Source organism: Triturus cristatus, chromosome 5_2 (assembly GCF_964204655.1).
Source record: "Triturus cristatus chromosome 5_2, aTriCri1.1, whole genome shotgun sequence".
NCBI classification, from domain to species: Eukaryota; Metazoa; Chordata; class Amphibia; order Caudata; family Salamandridae; genus Triturus; species Triturus cristatus.
Window position 1 is genome coordinate 302,251,336 of NC_140588.1, and position 26,962 is coordinate 302,278,297.

A 26,962-nucleotide genomic window follows, 5' to 3' on the forward strand; every position below is an offset into this window, starting at 1 on the left:
GAAATGTCATACTTGGACTGAATAAAGAAAAACACAATTTTGGAATATGAGGGGTCTTGGATATCTTTCTATTCTGACTTCAATTATTCTGCGGTGCAAGAGGCTAGACAGTGTTCTTTGGAAGTCAAAAAGATCCTCAATGAGAAGAGGATTAAATATGTGATCTTTTAGCCAGCAAAGTTTGCCACATTGGGTGATAACAAAACACAGATGATTGTCCTGCACCCCACAGACAATACGGACACTGTGCAGCTGTAGCGCCGTTGAACCCACAATTCATGGTGGAGTTAGTGATTGCGGATTAGAGATCAACACCAAGGATTGTTTGATGGTGTGAGAACCAACGGAGGCTGAGAAGCAACTCTTCCTATGGAGGAAACTAGACAGAAGGCATTGCCCAGGGGAGATCCTCAGCTGATTTGCACTAGCGTCAAAAGTTGACACTCCCACGGAATTATTACTCACACTTGAGTGTTTATTTTGATTCTGTGTTGTACTATGCTCTACCCATTGGTGACTCATTAGATCAATGGATTAATTTGACCCACAGAACTATTGTATTTGTTCTATAATTTAAGATACAGACGGCATCACTAGACACCATTCCCAAGTTTGAGTGTTAAATAATATGAATTCACCTTATAAAAATCCAAGCACAGGGGTTTCCAGACAACCCCCTGCACAATAAAGCAGACATCCAGGCACAAAATACAGGAAGAACTGTGGAATAATTATCCAAACTAAGGAAGGCAATTGGAGATAAAATAAAACTCCTTCTATGGTTTCTGAATATACTCTTCACCAATGCAAGAGACAGTCCCTTTCATACACATTTGTGGAAGAATTAAAATATTTAAATTATGGATCTGGAACTCCTGACATTCTTATTAAATTCTAACCACATTTCAGGAAAAGATGTACAATTCACAGTTAAAGCATTAGGAGCACAAATGTAATCTTTGGTTTGTTGAGGATGTCATCTTGGTCGAACCATTCAGAATTGAGGATACAGTATTATGTTCAAAAGAAGGGTTTTCTTCTTCTTGCATTACAAGAGCAGGCTTTTGGTTGTGCAGATGGTTGGTAATAGCATGGTAAAATTAGAGATCGCTCTTGAGAAGAGGGACTTCATTTTCATGTTTCTTTGTCTTTTGAGATTTGTGGCAGGAGGAAGGTGCTGATTTTTTGTGTGGTGTGCTTGGCCACATTTGATGATGTCTTTAAATAGGTATAACAGTATCTATGAATGATGCAAGGAGACAAAAGCAGGAGTCTGCTTGTGTGAGTTCCAATAGTACATAAATATTTCAGCCGAGCGAGAATCGATTCTGGTAGTCAAATGAATAACCTTGGGAAGACCAGAAAGGGTGAGTGCCTGTATCATCATTTAAACATGGTATGAGTGATTTTGCTTTTACTTCTTTTGAGGAGGGACAAATGGAAGTTCATGTAACATTCAACCATGTTTTTTTTCCAGCCAAAATGTGACAAAAAGCATGGGATAGGTGGATTTTACCACCCTGATTACTTTTGCTTTGACACAGCACAGTCAGTTGTTAGAAAGGGCTTACATTCCTGGATGTTGAAGGACAGCATTCGGTTTTGCTTGGGTTAATTTTAAGGACGCGAATGGACATTCGCTTTTTCCATCTTCAGTACCGTCCACTAAGAATGGATCCCAATTGCAACAAATATTCTATTTTCAGGATTTGTGGTGCCATTGAAGCTCTGCCATTGTAAGGTATTCTACTTCTTTTAAGAAATCACTATACCTTTTGCATCGGTTATTGTGCCTTCTGTGACAGACAAAAATCTGCAACTTGCTTATTGCAACAAGTTGAAAATAGAAGTCAAGATAATACAGTGTCTCAATTAGCAAAAGATAGGGCATCCTACTAGTCTCAAACCCTATTTGTTGTTCCTACCTCTTCTGCCAAGATTGTATCCACTCTCAATGTGGCAAGGTCTATTCATTGATCCTTTACTTTCTTAAAGAAAGGGCCGCCCTTCCATAAACCACAATGTTCATCCCAAAAACAACCACAATGTTAGTCACTAAAAAATTTTTTTTTTACATAAGGATGCTTCAAGGAAAGTAATGCTGGAAAGAAGATGTCACAAGGACCTAAACCATGCTAGTTGCTAATACATTTAACTGAGCACATCTGTAAAACATCAGTAAAATGGAACCAAAGTCTTTGGATGGAAGCAGTCAAGCAAATTCTTAGCCATTAAACCAGCAAGATCTGGATTGGAATGGCAACATAGACCCTAAGTCGTCAAAAGAGGGTAGCACTGAAGAGGAAAGGAAAAGGAATCGCTGAAAAACAAGGACTGGAAATTCATGAGTGAAAACCCCTACTCATTTAAGCAAAGGAGAGGACTTGAAATGCTATGGGCCACATACCCGGATAGTATTATAAAGCACAGGAAACATTTGATATTACGCTGCTCCCAAAGAACTGGATCTAGACTTGAGGTGCAGACTGCTGGTCATATCTGCCACTATGAGGAGAAAAACTAAGAGAAGAAAAGAAGGGGCCTCACATGCACACACACAGGAAATCATGACAGTCACATGTACCCAATGGTTTATTCCCACCAAACAAGATAGGTTAGTGGGAGTATCCTATGTAAAACACCCAAAGTAAGTAACGGAACCAGTGCCCTGCCACAGGTGCAACAAATATCCTAGGACTAGAGGAGCAAGTGATGCTATGCACAGACACCACATAGGCTCTCCAATCACCATCATCTTTTGGGAACAAGTGGACACAAAGTAGGGCAAAGCATAACAATGTGACAAATCGTATTCTCTGCTTCAGAAAACCCAGGGAAGAATGTATTCCCAACAGAGACCATAAAAGAGCTCACAACTATAAGTAAAACATTTTTCAAGTCCTCAAGTTCTCTCTCCAACGGGCAGGTTCATGCGAAACCTAAAATGGCAGCAGCACCACAAGTTTAAGAATTCCTCAATAAACTCCAGTTGTCTCACAACTAACCCACTTCTAATCGGCCTCGACAATGGATCTGCTTAAAAGGCAGCTACATCACTGATTCAGACGTTTGTGAAGAACCATCAGCTTATCAACTGCAAGATGGGTTTCACCGTGGATGAGATAAACCGTTCTAGTGCCGATCATCGATGGCATAAGTGAGGTAGCCAATTTCAAGCATGTCAGGGCACTGCCAGAGCTTCATCTATTGGCGGTATTCTACACAGTGGACAGAGTCATTCACACCACTTGGCACGGGTTGATTTCAGTCATTATGTTAAAATGGCTGAATTCTGTCCTTCCTCTCTTCTTGGACCTTTATAACCTTAGTTGGCCACAGTCTCCTGAGGGATTCTGCACGACAGATTCCACAGATTCCCATCCCGCAATCCCTCCAATATATGTGTTTGATTCTTGAAAGTCCTGATTTTAACAACGAGCTGCTAATAACGCACTTTCATGGGTGACTCCCCGATATTAGCTCTGTCTGAACATGGATCAAGAGTCATCATCTTGCTTTTGCTCACTTTCACAAGTAGTCCCTTTTGTCAAGCAGGCTAACTTATAAAGTTAAAGCAGCAGTTTTTCCACCTCAAGTATTTGCAAAATGAGAACTAGGTATGAAACCTAAGCAGGTAAGCCAAGTTATTGAACTAACGTCCATTGAATATAGAACAACTCATAGAGACATCGTTTTGTTTGCTTTGAAAAACACTGCTGTTGCTTAACTTGTAAAATCGATTCTCCGTTTCCCAGAGCCCAACCATTATCTTATCTGGTGTTATGCCAAGTATTTGTGGGATACATTAGCATGCACATGGCTCGAACATGAAAAACACAATTTACTGAAGAAAATGGCAGACCAAGGCGCACAAGATGACAAGTAGGGAGAAAAGAAGGTTTGAGATACTCTGGCCACCATTCAGTAAACAGGAGAGAACACGAGGAAAAGCCAAGCAATATAAAAGGCTGACCGGTTATGTAGTTGCTTCCACTTATTTGGACTGTAAATAAAGTTTGTATAATTATTTTATGAATCCTACTTTGCATTATGGCCACATCCAATCTCAGGAGTGACTTTAAAAATGAATGAAAAAGACAACAAACAATGAATAGACTTACCAACATAAAGCAGGAGGTGGATGTGAATATTAAGAGTTTATTGATCCAGATTTCAAACAATAGTATTAAACTGTTTTAAACATTATTTCAACGAGCTAGCTAAAGACTAATTGACTCTACAAAATAAAATGCGATTCCGCTGTCATTTTACATAAAAATATTACCAGTGATGCTGCATGCTAAGCAGCACTTATGACCATTAGGCTCTCGAGGGGAGCACTTACCATCGTGCAGAAGATGCAGCTGCACTCTTCGAGGGTCGTCATCCTCTCCAGAGAGTGTTCACACAGGCAGAGCTTGCACATGATCAGGGGCTCCAAAGTGAGCTCCCCCGCGGTGGACATGCCAGCCATCAGGGTGTGATGGCACACCCGGCCCGCAGACGCCATGGGTGAATGGCAGCACCTCTGGGTCCTACTCCCTAAAGAGAGAAAGAAACACACACACAATCAGCTAAAAGAAAATCAATGATGCAGCCTGCCAGGCTTACAACTGTGGAGCTCTTTGTTTACACTGAGTAAATACTTCACGGGGTTCGAGCTTAAAGGCTCAGTTTAGTGAAATCCTCACCGTACGGTGAACAGTCTATTTACGGGAACATTCGCAAAAGTGGACAGAGAAATATTGGACACAAAAAAATCAATTGTAATTACTATTAATTGCATATTTTTCTAGTATTCCCATCAGCGTTCCTTCTCAGCTCCAATTTCCAGTCATACCTGAAATATATACGATTTAAAGTAAGCAAAGTCAAATAGAACCTGTTTACAAATCACTCAGGAGGAGTTCCAAGGTCATGTTACAAGTATGAGGCAGAGGGCATCTGTGGGGTCACAGAACAGAGGAGACTTTCCATACCGTAATTATGTGTTAGTGTGGCGCTTAAACCTTCATAGCACACTGAGCTGCTTTCTCAATCAAGACTAAACCCTGCAGCCTTAGTATAAAACGTACTTGATACCATGCCACCCGAGCACCTACACACATGCCATGGCGGCCCAAACTGGGAACCAAAAGCAGCCATGGCAAAAATGTTCAAATCAGCCCCACTCCATTCCTCTCACTTCCTTCCTTCCTTTCCTATCATTCATCCATCATCTCTCACTCTCTCTTTTGTTTGGACTCTGCTGTGCTCCTGTTCTCGGGAAGCTGAAGACAGAGGTGGCAGACATCGACCTTTAAACAAGCACTGGCAAAGCCAACAGATCTCACCTTTGGGACCTATTGGCTTGGCCAATGGTTTTTAGGTCTCGCGTAGGCAGCGCGCATGCGTTGCTCTAGGAGATGACCTTAAGAAATTGGTCAGCTCTTTTTCAGCACTCATGCTTGTGCTGGCATCTACCTTGTGGGAGCGAGCAGCGGCGCGCGTGCGCAAATTGAAAACAAATGGTCCACGCGCCACTGCTCGCTCTCGTAAGGGGCATGCCAGCACAAGCACGAGAGTTTAGTACAAGTACTTCTTGTTTTTTCCCCCCACTCTCGAGTGTTTAGCCCCCTCCTGTTGCATACACCACTTGCTGCACACCAGAGCCTCCACTCCCTGCGGGCAGTACCTTGTTATTGAATTGGCCCCGCACCCCTCCTGTTGCATACACCACTTGCTGCACACCAGAGCCTCCACTCCCTGCGGGCAGTACCTTGTTATTGAATTGGCCCCACACCGTTTCTCCCTAAGCTCTCGCTTTTGGTAAGGCAATGTAGAGACCGCACAGCTTCAACATCGCCGCACTATATTTTGAAACACTTTCTTTCATACGGTGTGTTTCCATATCGCCACTTTTAAACCCCTGGCATAATCTGGATCCCTCACATGCCCCATTGTTTTAATTTAATTGGACCCACGCCATTTCTGCCCAAGCTCTTGCTTACGGTAAGGTAAAGACCGCACAGCTTCAAAATGGCTGCGCAATATTTTTAAACACTTTATTTCATATGGTGTACATTCAGCTTCGGCGCTGCTTATATTTCACTTTAACTTCCGTGTCATACCGTCCCCACACCACCTCCCACCCATCGATGCTTGTTTAACTATGTGTCTTTCTCCCTCCAGAGGCACTGGAACACTGCAGTAGGGCGTGTTTCCATTCGCAACAGAGCATTGCATGGCCGGCTACCACGTCCTGGTAAAGCCAGCAGTGATGCACCACTCCAGGCCCATTCACAGAGCCTGGAGTTCCAAGCAGCTTTAAGTGAGCATTATACATTTCAGCTGCTGCTTTTAGCTGCAGAGACAGATATATCGGCACTGCTTGTATTTCACTTGATCTCCCATGCCATCCCCAACCCACGCAACCTTGACTATTAAAATCTGATAGCACAGCAAGCCTTATTACAAAATGTGCACTCCTTTATATGAAACGTGAAACTCCAGAAGAGTTTATTTTTAAAAGATGTGTATGTTATGCTAACTCCTGATCCAGAGACTTTAATACTTTCACCCTAAAACTACATGTGTAGAACTATGAAAGATTCATCAGTGGACCCGGTATATGCAGATTCTGGGCCGTTTTTACACAGTTATTGATGGGGTCCAGGTCAAAGAACACTATTTTGCACTATTTTGAAAGAACAACATATGTGGAGAGCATATCTGATTTCGCTCCCCCATCTGCCCATACACTGCATTCTGCGCCTGCACCCCCCCCCCACACACACACATACTTCCTGTGCTCTCTGCACAATCACCCCGGGCACTTCTGCTACTGGCCCTACACTGCTCCTGTTTCTTCCACAGACAGACACTTTTTGCATGAATGCTCACACACACAGATCCCACATACAGACACATGCACGCACATACACTGCTCCATGATTACACACTTGTCTTCTCTGCTCCCTGCCCCTTGTGCTCACACATTTACCTTTCTGGCTCTTCTACTCACACTATTATTAAATTAATAATATTATTTTTGTTTTTGCAATTAAGCGTTTGTTTTTTGTTCTCACTTAAACACCAGTGGTTTCAAAACTCATATTAGACTGGACCGATGCCACATCTCTGAATTTATAGGATACTTACAGCAAAGGGCTTCAGAGAAACAAGCATTGGAATAGCCAATAGGTCTCGCCTTTGGGACTTTATAAGTGTTTAGTTATCCAGCACAATATCCTTGGTGCAACAACATCAACTGTTGCATGGCTAAACACTTATAAGGTCCCAAAGGTGAGACCTATTGGCCATGCCTATGCTTGTTCGTGATGCTGTACACCATGGGTACTTACAAACATTTTCCCAGGGGCCAAATAGTATGGTGTCTGCAGTGCGGCTGAGGGCTACATTGATTTTAGCAGGGTGAAATCAGACAACCGGTGGATGGGAGGTGGGGATAGCTGGAGTGAAGAATGTACATGGTGTGGGGACTGAGTTGTGGAGGATTTTGAGGCTTTAATTCCATACTGCGCTCTAAATTATGCACCCAGTCTCTAGAAGAGACCAGGATTTAACAATACTGTCCTATGCTGTATTTGAGACGCTGCACCTCTACCATACCGTGGGGTAAGCCTTCTTTGTTTGCCATCACTACCTTTAGCGAGTCAAGTGAGCAAAGGAAGTAACTTGGGAACTAAAATGAAATAGAATATTATGCCTCATAACCTTATTCCTTTATTTTTTTTATTTTTTTAAATATTAGGAATGCTTAGAAACAGGCTCAGTAAATGTAGCAAATGCTATAACCCATCCCCCCTTCCCGCTTTGGCGAGACTTGCACTAGAAGTGTTGCTGGTAAAAGGAACATAATGAGTGATTCTGCTAACTGTCATGTGTAATTTCCACGCACATACTTCCTAAATTGCTTTTGATCATTTCACTTTGTAGTTTTAGATTCATGTGTAAAGTCCTCTGAATGTGACCCTGCACTGTTTTCAGCAGATCCTATGAAAATCTGTTAAAATGTCTTGTTGAGTTGTGAATTGCAAATAATACAGTACTCTGTATATATGCTTCATTGATGAATACTAATCTTTTAAGCACTTTTGTGTTAACACTTAATGTTACATCACTGAAGTCATATGGATTGTGAAAAACCCACGTGTCACAAAAACAAGCGTAGAGAACGTATTCTGCAGAAAGGGGATAAGGATGTAGTATGTAGTTGATGGTACATTTTGGAGCACACTGTCACAAATATATGACAAAAGATTGGCATGGGAGCGCATTTGCCATTTACAGACAACACATTTTTCATTCAAATTGCCACTAAATCTCTGCCTGGACATACAGTTTCACTGATAAAACTACTTAGCGCACAAACGTGTGGAAACCAGCATCACCAAGTATATTGAATTGTTTTGATAATATTAAAATCTTTGCTTCCACAACATTTCAGAATTACAAAAGTGTTTTATGGGTGCTTTCCAAACTACTGACATTCTGAAATATTTATACCAGTTCATTTTTATAGGCATATACATTTTGTTGTGTGCTAGAAAAAAATGACATCCAACAGCCTTTACCTTTCACACTCCCAGTACCAAACAAGATTGCCACAAAGGCGCCACCAAGCTCTATTTGAAACAGCCTGACATTGATCGCTCTCTTTTAATGCACACCAAATGTGACAAAATAAAAACAAAATGTAACCGTCTCTTTATTGTTCGTTCAACTTATGAACTCCAGCATGACTATTCGGCTATGGCATGGGCGTGAAAATGAGGAAGAGGATTGTTTAAATTATGCTATTGGTAGAAAGCACTGACCGAAATAAACAAACTGATAGACAGAAAACAGATCCGCACACGTGTTGGTGGTTTATAAACTGATAATGCCAAAAATAAGTAGAATCAATAACGCAAAAAGATAGTGGGGAGGAAACCTTTTCAAAGAAACCCAGCACTGTTTACTGATTTCTGAATTAGCATATGAGGGAGACAGCTGAAAACACATGCACTTTTACAAAAAAGAGAAAAAAACAGTTCCCAGAAAATTAGTACTTGTGGGCAAAAAAAGAGAAGCCAGTCAGAGAGGTTGTAAACAGGCTGAGGAGAGACAAAGACATGCTGGAAGGTCAAAAACAAATAAATCCAGCAAATAGAAAGCAAGCAAATGTAAGTTAAAAAAAAACAGAAATCCAACGGTAAGCAATGGGCAAAAGGCATTCCAAGGTAAGCTTTCAGCATGTACCAATTATGTGTTTGCAATCAGACAACTGCGCTGCCTGGCATGTGTTGACCCAAAAGTGATCGATAGGGTAAATGACAAGTCAGGCTGTGTAGAACTGTTAGTGTCTATTTGTATGAAGCATTTTTTCCCACGTTTGCAGAAGATAGTGGTTATAGGTCAGCATCCACAGTGGATACAGTGGTGTACAATGGGTATCCCGAGTGTCATGTACAACCTGGTCCATAGTTAGTCCTTTTGTGCTTTTGACTCTCCAGCTATCAGAGCTCACTCGAAGAGTCAATTGCGGGTTCTGACCCAGTGTACTGTAAAACACAAATTAAATTCAAACTCAATGCTGAGCTAGAGCGACAGCTCTGAAAAAGAATGGTTATTGTATTCACATAACGTAAGGCAGTTGAGCATACAAGAACAAGCAACTTTTTGCCTTCGAGAAAAAAACCAAAACACAACAACAGCACTCATGCCACCAAGCGATACAATTAAAAAAATCATGGGCATGGGCCCTGTGACGAATATTATTGAGGAAAAGTTAGGCTGTGCTTGCCTATATTCAGAAACTCTCCAGTCTAAAGCCTTTAGTAATAACGGCTCCACTGAATGGGTTAAGGCCGCTAGACAGCATGCCCCAGTGTATCAAACTAGTTACGACGCACCTGCCCTTAGTCAAGTTTATCATTGACTACGGATGCAGCATCACCAGATCAGCAAGTCTGAGCCCAGGTGGCTGAAAATTTGAAAAAACAGACCCAAAAATGAGCGGGAGAGTGCGAATAAAACTCTCAATTCATCAGAAAGTGTGCTGGCAGGATCAAGACAAAAGCGCCACATTATAGAGTTTCTTTACATAATAACAATTAAGAAATGGCAAGCCGGAATATCTCAGCAAATTTATTAGAGAACTCTAGCCAGATGGAAGGTGAAATTGGTCAAATGCTAGAGGCTGCGTCTAAAGTTGCTATGAACAAGGTTTCTGTTCTGGAACGGCACTCCTCGAGTGAAACTATCTTCACGATCGATCTAGAGTGTGCGTCCTTTCCCAGTTTAGATATGAGCAAAGCATTTAATGACCTGAGGAAATATTGTAACATGAGCAAAAGAAGGATCCACAAACTTTCATAAGCAACAACAAAAAGTCTGGAGAATCTATTCTTTCAGGAAGTAATCTCTTTTGCGAATCTAGATTTAGAAGCAAGACCGAAAATAACTCAAAAACCTGTCACCTTCCCGCTGATATAACTATGATAATGTAGCAGGAATAAGTGAGCACAGACAAAGGGAAGCAATATTGGAGTTGAACGTGGGAGAAAGCACACTGACAGCTTTAAAACAAATTCAGCACTTGTTTGCTAGAGCTAGCACAGACGCAGAAGCCCTTCGCGCAGAAATGAATGTACAATTAGCCAAAATCAACATTCAGTTTCAGAGGCAAGCAAAGCCAATTGAAATTATTGGGATAGTATACTCCAAAAAGCATTGGTAAATGCATTATATTTCGCCCACGGAATTAATAATAAGTTAAGAGGTGTGGGAACGGTGTATGAGTGCAGGGAGAATGGTGCGATTACTCTCTAGGCAGGGTGAATGGTGCATGAATGAAGGTTGATAAGTGTCTGAGTGCAGGATGAAAGCACCTCAATGCATGGTGATTGATGTGTGTTTAGTGCAGAATGAGAATTGTGTGAGTGTACATGGTGAGAGATGTTACGCTGTACAAGGTAAGAGGTGTGCGAGTATAGGGTGAGCGGTACACCAATAGTATGTACAGAAAAATATAAATGGAGATTCTGAAAGGAGCTCAGCCTGTGCTTATGAGGCAGAGCCGAGACTCCAGCCGGAGACAGCTGCCTGGGCACCGCTCACCTCACCCGGCTCCTGGTGAGGTACAGCTTAAAACTTCAAGGCTCATAGGAGTGGTCAATTTCTCTACAAGTCTGAACAAGAAGAAGTCATTTTACAGAATTTGTTTAATGACAAGTGTATCAATTGTTACAAAAAGCTTAACACCACAAAAGTCCAAAAAGCACCTCTTGCAGAGGGGTCTGTGCACAAGCAAACAGTTTGATCCCGATTTCAATGGGGTGCTTAAAATATTTTGGCAGCAAGATCAAATTAAATTACCGGTTTTAATGAAACCGCTAATCAAGGAGTGGGACGATCAGCTTTTGGCAGGCAGGTTATATAGCGACCTGCGCCCCAGGACAGACCTGAAAAGCTCCAAAGCTTTCACAAAGTGCCAGGCCTTGTTTTGTTTGGTCGTGGCTGCATTGAATGATCCCTTAGAGAGGAGAGGGGGGTGTGGGGCACATTCACAATGTACCTTGTTGGATTGAGTGTTGCAGTTTGTTGAGTGAAAGCTGTACTCAGAGTTTGTTCTCTGGAGAGAGAGTTGTAATTTCTGAAAAGATAAGGGAAATAAACATGCAAGCCCAATTTAGGACTTGGAGTGAGCGTGTGCAGGAAAGTAGTGTTGTGGTGAACCCAATGCTCATCGGAAACAAAAAAGAAGCACAGCTGCCTCCTTTGTACATAGAAAACAGTGTGCGCACATGTAAGTGTATTCTAGAAGGAGCATGCGCAGATGCTAGCGTAGCAACTGAGCATTACACATAGATCAGTGTCCCTCCTCCAAGGTTGAGCAATCAATCTGTCAAATCAGAGTATGAACTGGTGAAAAACGGGGCTAATGGGCATTTTAGAGATAATTGAGGGATGAAAATGTGTGTGCCTAGTCTCTTTACCCTCTCAGCGCTTGGCATAAATAGAGATTTGTGTAGGCGCAGGACTGTGGAAAGTTCACAAAGAGGGAGCTTTCTATGTTTGGGAAAGAAGACCTTTCAAACAATAATGACAGCTTTGTAAGGTGGAATATAAGCGCTATAAAGAACGGTTGTTACTATTACCTAATTTAGTACAACATTGCTTTGCCTGATCACTGAGATTGAGATGTGTGTGGGAACAGGAGCTGTTTTTAATGATAAAAGTAGTATTTCATATAGCGTTTTGCTGGTCTACTCTGAGGTGAACGCGTTCGGGGCGGGAGTGCAGATAGTGTGCAGGAGTTGGACAAACAACAAAAAAATGGGGCCAAGCACGCTTGAAATGCATGCAGCCAGGGTAAGATTATGTAGATAAGCACAGCGCCAGTGCTGTGTAGGCAAAACATAAAAAAAGTTCCCCAAAAGCAGATGGAAACAGTACTTTGGCGTGGGATACTGATAAGAGAAGCACACAAAGAACAGGAAACAGTATGCTACAGCCAATAGAAACGGAGGAAAAGTAAGTGGGAAGCACTGGAACCAATGAAAAGCAAGGGAGCGGGATGTACGCCACTTTAAGATTTATATTGAATACAATAGATTTCACAAGCACAGCGCAAGCGCTGTACAAGCGAAACCTAAAAAGGTAAGGGACACCTGAACTCTGAGGAAACAGGGTGCACATTAAAATGAAAGCTACCACAGGTGCGTGCATACTGTTCAGGCACACTCAAAATTGGACAGATTTATTAGTATCTAACACGGCAGACCCACAGAAACTGTGGTGAATTTTTTTCACTCACGCAACTTCACGATCCACCTGCGCTTTTTCATAGCCCTCACTGATCCCAAAGCCTGGAGACAGGCCCTCACATAGGCACACTGGAGCAGAGGGTTGCGTGTGTGTGGGGGGGGGGGGGGGGGGGGGGAGGGGGGGGAGAAAGAGAACTGGCACACATTGTCGGACTGGCCCTTTTTTCCCCAGATACTTCCCTTCTCTAGAGGCTGCATATTCCAGTTCTGACTACTGTGATGCATTCCAGGAGTTTAGTCTTTGGGTCACATAATGTAATCAAGATACTTCAAAAATGATTTATAAAATGAAAGAGCAATATGTTAATATGTACTCTGTGGTGACAGGTACCATCTAGTAGTAGTAACCCTAACTGACACACAAAGCTAAAGGTGCATAAAGCGCACATGGTCAGTCACAGACCTGCATACATTGTCAAAAGAGGTAAGTGTGTGGCTTGTGCCAGTATACTGGGTAGCACACAAAATAATAACGGTGTGACATAAACTGATGGCGCATGATAATGAGTGTCAAGAGATATGTAACAGCTTTCCAAATGGCGTCATGACACTCACTGATTACATTCCCTATTGCTGTGCAGAAAGTGAAGGCTGCAAACAAAAGTGCACACAGTAGCCATAGACGCCAGGGGTGATCGAGCAACTTCATGTTTCCTGGAGAGCTTATTCGAATGTGTAAATGTGTCTGAACTCAGTAAGAGAGCGGCAAATGCAATAGATTTTGCCTATGTGACTAATAATACATTTTTTATTTTGTAAGTTTTAGCTTGGTGAGCAGTTGTGCAATGCAAGTTAAAGAAACACTGTTACAGTGTTATGACTTGTGTTTTGAGAAGGGCAAAATATTGTGCAGTAACTGGTGGTAATATAAAGCACTCCTGTACCTTTGGGTGACGTTGGCGCTATAGAAAACTGACCCGAAAATAAAACTGTGAAAAGCAGGTTTAAATGCGGAGGTAATTTGTTACACGTGTGCTTGCATGAAGTAACAGGTGGTAATCTAAAACACCTCTGTCCCTTCGGTTGACGCGGACACTATATAAAGCGCCCAAAAATGTATTAAATAAAAACAAGTATCATAGCAGCGCTGTAAAATGTTTATTTAATTTACATTTTTAATTAATGTTTTCTCACTGACTAAGGCATTGCAAAGGGTTCTAGTTTTCTTGTAGGTTGCACTAAAGTTAGATACTGATTGCTTTTCCTATTGTTTGTACTATTAATTATATTTTTGCCAAGAATGGTGGATGTTCTGCTCGATGTAGAATACTGAATGTGGTCTAGCGTATGTGAAAGATAAATGCAATTAATGTACTGGTTGCTGTTTTCTTGAACTAAAAGAAAATATAATAAAAAGATTTAAAGAAAAAGAAATGTGTCTGTCCAGTACGTAGCTTTTTCTCTATGTATGAAGCAGTACCTGTTGTTTTGTAGACTAGATGTCTCTGAACACACGGGGTAAAGGGCCCAGTAGCCTGGCAGCTTTCTTCTGGCAGGTATTGCCTCTCTGCGGACAGTTGTCGGATACTGACCCCCATTAAATAGACGCTTGACCTGGGGTGAAGGGGGTGTCAGACTTGAAGCACTGTGAACACTTTATACCTAGTAAGGGCCAACATTCTATTTTGTGCACTAATTAGCATAAAAGTCCGTTGTATAAGGGTGCGCAGCCCTTTGACCCCGCGGGCGGTAAGAGCTCTACGCAAGTTTTTAGCAAATGTTATCAATGCAGAATAATTATGTGGGTAATATTGTTTTTTAAACTAGCCAAAAGCTTGTCAAAACTCAAGGCCACTTTGAGTAAACTTTGCTCCAGCGCAAAAAAAGTGTCATTATATTTTTCATCAAATTGTGTGCTCAGTTTTCACCATGGTGCAAAAAAAATGTTTTTGTGATATGGAGTTGGAAAACTAGTGTACTGGAATACCAGTTGTGATAGCAGTGTACGTAATGCAACATGAGTCTGCACCCTTTTGCACTGAGGCAAATTGTAATATGGCCCGATGCCTTGCACACGCAGAGTTCAAGGCAGTTCATCGATTTAAGATAGGACATTCAAGGCGCTGCCGCTTCAAGGGCTGCTTAGAAGCACGCCACCACTGCAGAGAGCAAAGCAAAAGAGAGCAGACCGGCTCTACGGTATTTACTTCTGGGTCACAGTTCAAGCGCCTGACTGATGTGATATGGAGCAGTGGAAAGACGGAACACATGCACTCGTATGATTGGTGTGCATGCGCCGATAGAACTGAATCTGATGTGTCGCTCCATGTGAGGAACTCGGCATATAAAAAGGTGTTGCGAGGGAGTATCCGTCTTGTGTGCACCAGAAATGAGCGCGTCTCAAAGAAACATCGCTGAGACCATTAACAATTACTTTTTCAAAGCTTGGCAACCTAATTACGGTCTTTTGAAGTATATTACATCTGGCACATTCATTTGCATGTATGTGATATAGAATATAACCAAACACATTACATATTCTAAGCTGTGTGAGGTCATGCACATTTGTGTATACCCCTATCACATTAAATACGATAACATGGAATTAAAGAAATTCAATGAATAGGTGACCGAGAACATTAATTATTGTCTACATCATAATATATACATTAAAAACAATGACCCTGTGTGAGGAACCGGACCAACACCGTTAAAACAAAGAGCATTTCAGCATTCACTATTGTACCCTGCTTAATCTCGTGGTTCATCTGATCGCACTAGCCCTAAAACTGCAACCTTGCACTGTACGCATGCACTCTTAAGTGACCTCATGGTGGAATGCAGCGCTAAAAACACAGAATCACTAACATTCAGGGTTCAGACTGACCTTACAGTGGCATGTGAATCTATATAAAAAATATGAATACCTCCACAATATATTCACCAGCGGGAATCGCAATATTGCATTATTTCAATTCTTAGTGTAAAGAAGGAGCTGCATGACTCTATGCAAATTGCTGTACAGTGCTCTGGTGCTCATGAGGCCTGGCGAATGCTGTAGAAAACCATAAAAATTAATAAAGCAAAATGTACTCTCACGTCACCGACATTCTCTACTGTAACCTAAGCACCCCCCACACTCCTGGTCGTGCCTGTGAAGGCCCATGGTCCTACCACACATTGACTACTGGGAAAGAGTCTATGGTGAAAACCCAGGCAAAACATTGAATCACCTATAAAGGACACAGAAAAAGTCATATTTGACTTGGAGGACTCCAATCATTTTATCCTTACATTAAAATCGCTCCACTAGCTGCTAGCCAAACGAAGGATCAAAATTAAAACCCTCTGCTATCTACAGAAAGCCTCACACATCACAACCCCAGGCTACTTTCCCAAACTATTCATTCTAAACCACCAAATCAGAAGCCTATGGTTGGGGCTCTCAACACCATCTCTCACTAATCCAGTCAAGACAAACTGCTTATGGTATGTCCCTGCAGCAAGAACGTTCATTTCCCATGGTACTCTGCACCACCTCATCTTCGTCAAGCAACCAATAAACCAACTCTCCCCAACTAAAGAACTATCTCTTCCAAAATGCTTCTGGGCTCAATGACATTAATTGGTTTAAAGTTACTCCCCACTCTGGTTTAGCTTACACATATATTAAAATAATTTACATGGGTGGGCTCAAATGCGGTGGCCGGTGGGAGACTATTCACACGGAGAGGATGTGCAGAGAAATACCACCACTTCCATAAAAAACGGCAACAAGAAGAACCAGAGCAGCTACTTGTCAAGGCAGGGCAAAGTCAACTAGGATAACAGTGAGCACCTTGCACGTCCCACATCACATGTGGGCAACCCATATATGACAGATAATGCAAACGACCTACAAGGCAGTTGTGGATTAAATGTGTTTTGGCCACTTTCCATCACTCACGGCACTATTCACATCTATGTTACATGTTTATTCTTAGATCTCAACATGTGGCAGAGCTTTTTGGCACTATTGAGATAACGGCATTGCTTGAACGGGTTCAATTAAACTAAAAAGGGGGGGGGGACAAACATCAAAGGGCAACTAAGTAAAGATGTCAAATAGGAACAAGGAGCCACATTTTGAGTTTGTTATCGACATTCATGTGATGGTGATCTGTCTTGCTGCCCACCTTGCACTTACCCAGGTCACTTGTATAGCCTCTTCAGTGTGTACCAGTAAGAGCATCTGGAGGCATGTTCACGATTATCTCAAGAGGTGGTTGAAAAGCCAGACTACCTTTCTGGGCTGTACAGCAATGTAGCTAGCAGCAGATACATTGCTGTGCTTCCGGGAAGCTGAAAATCGGGAAATCTTGTAGGAAAACCGAAACTCTGAGAGGCCATATTTGATGCCATTCTTATAAAGAGGAACTACACCCAAATCACATTGCCTGTTATTCCATGGGCTTCCATGCAACTGGCTGGGCTTTTTTTGTGTTCCTGTTTCTCCAGATGTGCAAAGAAATGGTCTGCGAAGACTTATGCTAATACTGCTAATCAATGACAAGTATTGGTAAAGATGACAAAATCTTAGTAGGGCATATTTTCATATTTTGTTCATGTGGTAAGGATAATGTTACTTACCTGTAACAATCGGTTTGCAGCTCATAGCACTGCAGATAACACACTCTGCACACTCTTGGCATGTAGTGTTAAGAGCCGACTTTGCAACCTGTTTTTCTTCAAAGAGGATTTGATTTTAAGGTAACTTGTGATAGCTCCCCTGAAACCCACAATGCACCAGAACATAGGCTCACTTTCAGATGGAGTTTTTCACCAACGGGAATAGGAGTTGTGGAGATACAATTGACTTCTTTGCATGTGCAACAGTAGAGGTATATGTATGTACAAAGATAGTGTTTATTGTGGTTGTTAGATGTCGTACTCTGAGCTTGCATCTGAGTAAGAGAGAGGGTGCTTTTGAATATATATCACAACAAGCTGCAAACAGGCTTTGACTGGTAATTAGCATTTCCTGTTTTCAGCATGTGCTGCTCTAGTTCACACGTGGTGTATAGACTTAGAAAGAGTACCCATCTCCCAAAAGTGGTTACTTGTGTGTAGTAACAGAAGCAGCTTTGGAATACTGTTTTGGGTCAGAGTTTGCCCAACTTGGGCTTCTTGCTGGGAATGAATGGGTAGACTGCAGTGCTTAGTGAATGACCGGATTGTACACTTTCTCATAGCTTTATAGACGTGTGCAAGTGAGATGATACTTAAGAAATCCATTGTGGGTCCTTTCTTAGGAGTTGAAAGTGCAGAGAGTGTAGTGTCTCTTTGGCTTGACAAAGAACATTTGAATGCATCTGACAACTGAGCTGGCAAGAACTGCTTTGGAAAATTGATTTCCTAGCTGAGGGTGGTTTTTCTAAATGAGTGGTCTAGTCAATGTAGTGCTAAAGAGGTCTTGCAACATTAAAAGTGCGTAAATCCCATTCCAAAACTGACTGTAGTTGAGGAAAAACAGTTTTAATCAAAAGTTTCATTGACGTTGAAAGGAGACAACTTTTGGCAGACAACGAGGTGGTATTGTAAGGAAACCCAATTTTTGTGCACTTGGTACATGGCTCCAGAGGCAAGGCTTGCAGTTCACTAACCTTGCACTAAGGGACTGCACTGAGGAAGGCTACTTTCCAAACCACTTACTGCAATGGACATGTGTTTGGTAACTCAAATGGAGGCCACATAAGTCATAGAAGAACAATGTTCACGTCCCATGAAGGGGCTGGTGGCATTCCCTTTTCGAGACCTTCCATAAAGCCTTTAACAATAGGGATTTTGAAGATCGACTGGAGTTTCAGGTTATGCAAGAAGTGGCTTCATTAGCCAGGTGTACCTTTAAGGAAAAGTAGGCTAGTCCTGACCTTTGCAGAAACATATAACAGATAATGTCCTGTAATGAAGCTTTTAAAGGCGGTTTGTAAAGACTGTTACAATAATGGCAAATCTTTTTCTATTTAGCCACGTAACATGCCCATGTGGTGGGCCTTCTAGCTCTTTTGGAAGCTGTAAGAAGCCAAATTCTAGCACTTCGAGTGCCAAATCCCAAGATTCAGAGACCTGGGTTTGTGATGGAGTAAATGACTTTAATACCGCTTTCGGAAATCTAGGCACAATGGTGGTTTTTCGTGGGAATGGATGGACATTTCAAGGAGAGAAAGATACCATGGCTGCCAAACCCATGTGGGAGCTATGAGAATTCGCCTCATAGGTGCTTGCTTCATTTTCTTCACAAGATAGGGGACAAGTGGTATTGGCAGAAAAGTGTAAGGAAATGTCCCTGACCAGCTGATATATAGAACAATGCCCATGGATTGTGGGTTTCAGAACCTGAATGTTAAGGTTTAGCATTTTGGGTTCCCTCACATGGCAAATAGGTATACGTCTGGGGTCCCTCAGTGACATAAATACCGTTGGAGCATTTGAGCCTTGATTTCACATCTGAGTGTTTGCTGGTGCGTCCTGCTGAGCAGGTCCATAAAGTCACTTGCCACTCCTGGAAAATATTCTGCTACGAGGAAAACTCGGTGATGAAAAGTCCAGTGCAAAATTGTCTGCGGTAGCGTGGACAGTTATGACGAGCGAGCACCCCCTTGTTTTTGTAAGTAGTGCATGGTGGTCATTTCTGCGCAAATGAAAACTGCCTTGCTGCAAATGAGGTTGTGAAAGACACAGAATAGTAGCTGAACTGCCCTTGGTCCAAGTACATTGAAATGCAGTGACTTTGTGGATAAGGCCACAAACCACTAATTTTGAGTCAGGCCATGCGCTTTCCCTACGTCGACGGTCACTTGCTTCTGAGGGAGTCAAGGAAAAACGTATTTAGTAAATATTTCTTTCACCATTACAGTTTGCACTGAACACCGGGCCCCACCAACGCTAGATTGTCAAACTGTCGGTCACTTGAGTCAATTGACTTGGAAGGCAATCTTGCAGGGGGCACATGTGCAAGCATTATTCTCCAAATGTTTTACTACCATTCTCAGGTCAGGTAAAAAGAACCTGCCTTTGAAAAATCAGCCCTCGTTTGTTGCTGGATTAGGCATTTTTAGTCACTGTTTTCAGCATGATTCCCAAGAACGTTTGTGTCTGTTGTGGGTAAAGAGGGGATGTTTTTGGCATTGACCATGAATCTCAACATGTGGAGTAGTATTATGTGTGAGTGAGGTATCTCACTCAGCTGCTGCTCTTTACTAGCCGGTCATCCAGGTATAAAAAGACATGAATGTTGTTGCATCAAAGACTGCTGTCGCTACTGCGCGGCATTTAGTAAACTCTTCAGGGGCAGTTGTAACTCCAAAGGGTAGTACTTCGATTTGATAAAGAACTCCACTTAGTACAAACGTGAGGTGCTTGTGGTGACCTGGGAGGATGGACATTTGAAAAGACACCCTTGAGAGTGTCGCCACTAAGTTCCAGATGCATACCAGTAGAAGAGTTCTGGAGAGTTTCATCTTTAAGGGCTCTGATGTGATATATTGAGTGAGGGGTCGGATGTTGATTATCGTCCACAAAGTCCCATCTTTCTTGGGGAGAAGAAAGCTCAGGGAATAGACTCCTTGTCCTTGCTGATGTGGTGGGACAAGTTAAAAAGCTCCTTTCTGAACTACGTCTAGCAACACAGTCGCAGGTGGTCTTGGCCGATGTTGTGCTGGTGGAGTGGTATAATGGAGGTATATTGGGACAGGTGATGTGGAATTCGAGGCAGTAGCCGTGGGCGATGATGGAGAGAAACCACTAGTCTGTAAGTTCTACTCTTCCACTGTGGAAGGTAAAAACCTGATGCATCCCTCAACAGGTTTTAAGTGACTGAGATGGAATGTATAGAAACTTGTTGTTTGGGGCAAAGGTGCGCATGTTCTGGCTGCCTCTGGTCATTCCACAGCTCTGAAAATCGGCCTGAATTCACGGTGGGATTCTTTTGCCAATTTCTAGCTGTACAAAAACAGTAGGCTGCAACCTTATTCTTCTTAGTGTCTGAGAAATGGCATCTATTTAGATTCCAAGGTTAAGGGCTGCGTTAAGAGATTTAGGGTAGGGACATTTTGATTCAGGCAAGAGGTCTGGATTCCAGTTAGTAAGGTTGTATTTGGAAATAATTAACTCTATTTTCTCAGCATTTAACTTAAGAAAATTGTTAGCCATTTGACCATAGCAAGGAACGGAGACATGGTTTTACCTCTGCTTTTGATAGTATAAAAATCAGTTAGTTGTCTTCAGCATGGATCTAAAATTGTACATCAGCTAGGTGAAGTAGACACATTCAGAGGTGGAAAAGTTGTGAGACAATACAGTGGAAAGGTTTAAGAATACCTACAAAGTTGCAACTTCTTAAATGCTTACCACATTGGCAATGCCATCTTCCATGTCACCTCTATTGAAATATCCATTTCGTGACTCATAACCAACACTTTTTCCTATGAAAAACGGCCACCTGTTGCAAAAAGCGTAATGATCACCAACAGTTGGTTGTACACTCTAAATGCTACAAACTAGAATCTAAGATTGTCAGGTGCAAATGCAGCTTTTGCCCACAGAGGATGAACTGTTTTTAAAGTATATTGTGAAATGTGTAAGGGGTCCATGCATAAGAGGGATGGCTCTGAAATGTTCAAACTCCTTTTTCTCGCGAAAACTTAAGATGGAAATGGCACGCAACAAAGTCGGAATCAATCGGTCTATATTTAAAAAATATATATATGATCATGATTCTAAAAAGGGAGTTTATTAGGCGCTCAGCACCCTGCAGAGACTGAAATCCCATGTACAATTCTCCGTGATGCATATTAAGGAAGATCTCTCCATTTCTAGCCAAAAAGAGTATGTCAGACTGAGGTTTTCTGGAAGACATTTTGCACCGCAGAACTCAAAATAGAAAAATTTGTCACAATGTCGTTTGGGTTCAATAATTGGGGGCTAGAGATGTCAAAAGAGGTTTTCAAACGAAAGTTTCATCGTGTTCAGTTTTTTTTTTTATATCGACAGCCATCTCATCAGCGACAAGGCATTAGATAAAGAGCGACTGAAGTTTGAGAATCAGCTGGGCAAAGTGACATAAGAAAAAGATATAGGTAGCAAAAGAACAAGAAATAATGGCTCAATTCTTTCACAAGAATCAATTTTTTTAATATGAAAAGGAACAAGCAAAAAAATCGTTTCTCCTTTCAGTTGCTTTGGCAACGAATGGCAGCAGGGCACAAATGGAACAGCTCCAGTCATTATGAGGACTGTCACTGGAAGTTTCTATCACAGTGATTAAAAATTCTGAAACCGGTATAGGGCTCATTAGGAAAAAACATGATTTTACATATATCAAACATGCAGCACACTCTGCTATCCGTATAAAACACCCCAGTATTTGCCACGTTAACTTTACTCGTGTTTTGTGAAGGACCATCACTCAACTTTACAATTACCAAAGTTGAATCGAGAAGTGTCATTCTACAAGGGTGACCTTGCCTCATCTCTCCCAGCAGGAAGAACGAACTGCCATTTCGGCTGGACTGAATGCAAGTCATGACCTCAGAAAACAACAAAAACCTGTAAGAGATAATTAGCAGCACTTTCACAATTTCAACTATCAAACAGATGACATAATGGAGGCCAGAAGGTCAGACATTTTGCCCATTGAAGTTAAACCTGTGTGTACAAGATGTAATATATCTGCACCCATACATAACAGATACTGATTCTCAGAATCATGATCTGAAGATGTTTCCTGGGGTACATGGCACTTACTGCTACAGAAAAAGTGTCAAATGACCATTTCGGCAATCATAAGTATTGGTGGGGGATTGAAAATAGGTGTTTCTAAGGAAGTGTTCATTTAGGTGGCATTGGCAATGTGGTCAAAACACACAAAGTTGTGAATTTGTTGGTATTCGCGAACACTGCTGTTTTCCAACAAACTCATTGTCATTCTAACCTTATGCCTACTCAGTAGGGTAAAGGGTGCAATTATCTACATCGTTGTAACTTACACGGCTCATTGCTGCTATTAATGTACCACCAAGGCGTTGTTACCCGACACTCTGAGTCATGCAGGTGCATGAATTTGTGCATGAGAAGGATGTGCTCTACATGGAGAGCAGAGAAGGGCCTTTGAACGACTACTGGTGAAGAGCTCCACTCTTCTAGCAGACAGACCGTAGCAGCTTAGCGCACCAGATGCAGATGATGGAAACGGTGCAGAATACTGGTTGTGCAGTTTTAGTATAGTAATATGAAAGTTTGGGAAGCAGGCTATGTGATTGTGATATTCATGATGCCCAGACATGTACGCACATTAGGATGCAGCAAGCACATTGTAGAGCTAAGTTAGGTTAGTCCAATTTTGACGAGCCGTATGGAGGATGGATGTGCCCGTGTGCAGCATTGTTTAGGAGTGGTTATGTAAAGGTACCATGATTAAGGGCGCGGGATGTGCTCATATAATGGTACAGCAAGCAACAAAAGCAACAAGCACTACTGAGTGGAAAGCAGGAGCATTCATAGACATGTGAACTAGAGGTAAAATTTGACCAACTGAGTGATTTTCACAGTGGGTGACCCTGGGGGTGAATCTAGTGCACGGCAACAGCCATGACTGTGTGTATGTATGTTTGCAGTGATCTAATTTTGCATCTAGGGCTATTGTGCTGGTAATTTTCACTTCCGCAAGGTCATGTAATAGTATGTGGGTCAAGTCTACTGAAACAGCACAATCTGCAGAGTTCTCTAAAGTATCAGGTGTATTGGAAGGACCCAGTCTTCAGAGCTGTGCACTAACAGATGTTCATTAGAGTTTCCGGTGCAGACAGGTCCAAAGTGTTTTTAGTAGAGAAAATAACACGTCCAAACCATGATATGTTGTATGTTAGGTGTGGATTCAAAACGGATTCTTTGAGCCGCGACTGCATCTGGACAGAAATGTCTAATCTTCTCTGGAAAGAAGGTCCTATTCTAGGTAGTATGTTGTTGGTGATGCAGAGGGCCTTTAAGGACCTTCTCCTAGCTACGGATAGGCATAGAAAGTAGTGCTAATATGCTGCCATGACTCACGATGCACAAGTAGTTTGCTGTTCTGTAACCACTTCAGTCTGCGAAACAAACATTATGGGGCACAAAGGTAGAGGGTATTGGCACACTCCAGATGTGAACGCACAATGGCTGCCTCCACACTGTGAAAGAAAAAACATATTCCTGTGCACTCTCTGATGACCGAAAAAGGTCCAGTCACCTGTCCAAATTTGAAGTCAGAGCCCAAGGCGAATTCAAAGCATTTCACAGTGACACTGTAGGTGGCTCTCCAGATGGGAAGGCCATCAGCCTGAGATCATTATATGCAGCAGAGATGTGCAGATCTTGAGTTCTGCTTTCTGAGTATTTATTTTATGATTATGCATTCATGAATGGCACCATGTCAGAATATGAATGCAGTGGATTCAACACCTCAATGTAGTTCCTGTTACAGCAGGATCTGGGCATTGTCTACATATCAGTAATTGGTTAGGTTGAAGGATTCAATGACTGTGGGAGTGGCCAGATATGCTCAACAGTATCAGAGCAATATGCATTTAATTTGAGAGGACAGAGTGTAGTCAGTCCATTCTGACAGAGGAACAAAATCTACCTTGATCAACACTTGGTAAAACAGTTAAGAAAAATAGTTTTTTTTGCAATGTCATTTCTAGATATATCTGCTGCCTTTGACAGAGTCCAACATCCACCCTTATGCCTGAGCTTAGAAACTCCTGGTATTCAGGAAAGCATTCTATAGTGATCGCCATCTCTCTCTGGAAGATCAGGCATCCTTCTCCCTCCACAGACACCAACACCTTTCCTCAATGATTCAGTGGTGCCTCAAGGCTCCACGGTCTCTCTACTCTTCTTCAAAGCCCTTCTTCAATCAGCTACCAGACCTCATGAAGTCCTGTAACTTGTTACAACTATGCAGCAGAAACAAAGATCACACTCCTACTGGAAACCCAGACAGATGTCGATGTATCTTAACTAGAGCACGGACTAAGAGCCATTGTCTTAATGGATGCTGATGAACTGAAATTCATCAGATGCAAAATCAAGATCCTCAACTATGGAAATGGAAGAATCACAAGCCTACAACCACTTGGCCCTCCACTAAAAAAACACAAGCCTAGGAGTAATCATGCACTCCACTCAATCACTCGTCTCTCGAGTGAACCAAGTTACTAAACAGCAAAGATAAACACCTAAAGAAATTTTCACAGGCCATCTGGAATTATGGAAGGCGGCAAAGACCGAGCTATTTTACAAGCTTGAGTCAAGGCGAGATAACCTAGAGGTGGTAGGTAACTACATATGCAAAGCTACCTATCACTCTTCTCTCCATGCTGTGCTTAAGCACAGCTATTATATTCCCATAATGCGAGAGCAGAATCCATCTGGTTATCACACGCAACACCAAAATACTTCGCCATAGGCCACACTATACTCCTGCACTTTCCCAACTATACACAACATTGTTTATAAGCATAAGCGACTACCTCTCATTCCATACTCAAACACAGCTGTAAGTTACACAATATGAGCATTCATCGGGCCTTTATGCACAACACCAAAACACTTCTTAGATACATCATACTATAAACTAACATTCTTTCCACTGTGCACGTTCTCCGGAGTAGCATTCTACCTGTCAACTGAAATGTGTTCCAAGGCCTAAACAGGGGTATGAAGTAATTTACAATGCAACTACAATAAAACATTCACACTAACCCCTTCAGCGAAAAATCCGCAGTTGTGAAGCTAAGCCTAACTTCAGTAGACACGGGCGTACAACCGGAAAATTAGAAAACTCATATTTTTCGCGTATGCAACTGACTTTAGTAAATGGCAAAAAAGACATTTATGTTATTTGTTAGCATAAGCCTATAAATGTCATAATCCTATTCTGTGACTCAGGTTCCACAAAAGCAGGCGGAAGATCAAGACTGTATTGGAAAACAAGAAGCACAGATATTAGTGCATAAACTACAGATCTGTTGCTGCTAAGTAAATTCTAAACACCTTTATGAGGCAATGAAAACCACTTAAAAAGGGCAAATGAAATCTAGAAACATGAAAACAATAAAATCACTCACCCAAGGATGGACATAATCTTGAAATTATGTTAATAAATACAGATCAGACTTGCTTCTATTGAAATCTTTACTACTGGTATCACTACTGTGCACATATTTTGGTGGGACAGTAAACCAACACAACTAAATACATGTTTCGGTAAGTAGATGGGACTAGAAAAAGGTTGCAATAGTTAACAGCTGAGGTAGGCATACAGCACTAACCAAAGTAATGTCAAATGCGGAGAAATCCAAAAGTCAACTGATGTAGTTAGATGGATAGGAGCTGTAGTGAGGAAATGGGGTTAACTGCAGACATTGCTAAGTTAGCATAAGTAATATATGCTTGGCTGCCATTCTGCCGCTTTTGCACACGACACTACATGGCTCTGTTCTCGTAAAATACTTTGCTGGCGCTGCTTCACATGAGAACGGTCTACCTTTCACATATCTAGCTGGGCACCGTGCTCTCTGTCTGCACAGCGTGTTCAATGTCGAATAACAATGTATGCTGTTCATTCACTTTGGTCTGTCCCACGCACATAGACATAACATGAAGCACAGCGGCCCAACTGAAACTTGGGTGCTTTTTAAATGGCATTACATGCATGAGAAGGCACTTGGAGAAAACCTGTCCAACATAGAAGAGCTATGCTGATCCTGGGATGTAATTCATCGCATCTGATCTCGTGGGTATGGGGTCTCGCTGACAAAGCCCAGAGGTCTTCTATAATTATTCTAAACTAGCTCATGAGCACGGGGAGGGTGGTAAAAGGCACTATAGTCCTGTTTCCACTGTCATTATAATATGATTTCCCCTTTTGTGCTTTATGGAATTGTAACAATGCTGATTATATTGTTCTTATGCATTATGCTGCTCGTATTGGCTAGAGTATTGCACCTTAGAGCACGTTAGTTAAAAATAAACATTTAAAACTATACAGTGTCTCTGATTACTCATGTTGTGGACAAGTATGAGTGTGAACGAAAGAGTGTTCTTGTTTCCCACTATTCCTGAGAGTTTATTAAGTCGCATGTTCTAGGTTGTCTAATAATTGGTAGCTTCGCTGTATTATAGAGAACGAA

The 26,962-nt window shown here is 41.9% G+C and overlaps 1 protein-coding gene across 1 annotated transcript in view; it reads right to left on the reverse strand.

The window, feature by feature from the left end:
- RNF144B (ring finger protein 144B) overlaps positions 1-26,962 on the reverse strand; it is a 252,111-nt gene that overhangs the window by 185,798 nt on the left and 39,351 nt on the right. The window contains exon 2 of the mRNA XM_085607055.1: positions 4,346-4,542. Within this exon, the coding sequence (XP_085463181.1) occupies positions 4,346-4,510 (165 nt within the window). The 5' untranslated portion in view covers positions 4,511-4,542. The remainder of the gene's footprint in view (positions 1-4,345; positions 4,543-26,962) is intronic.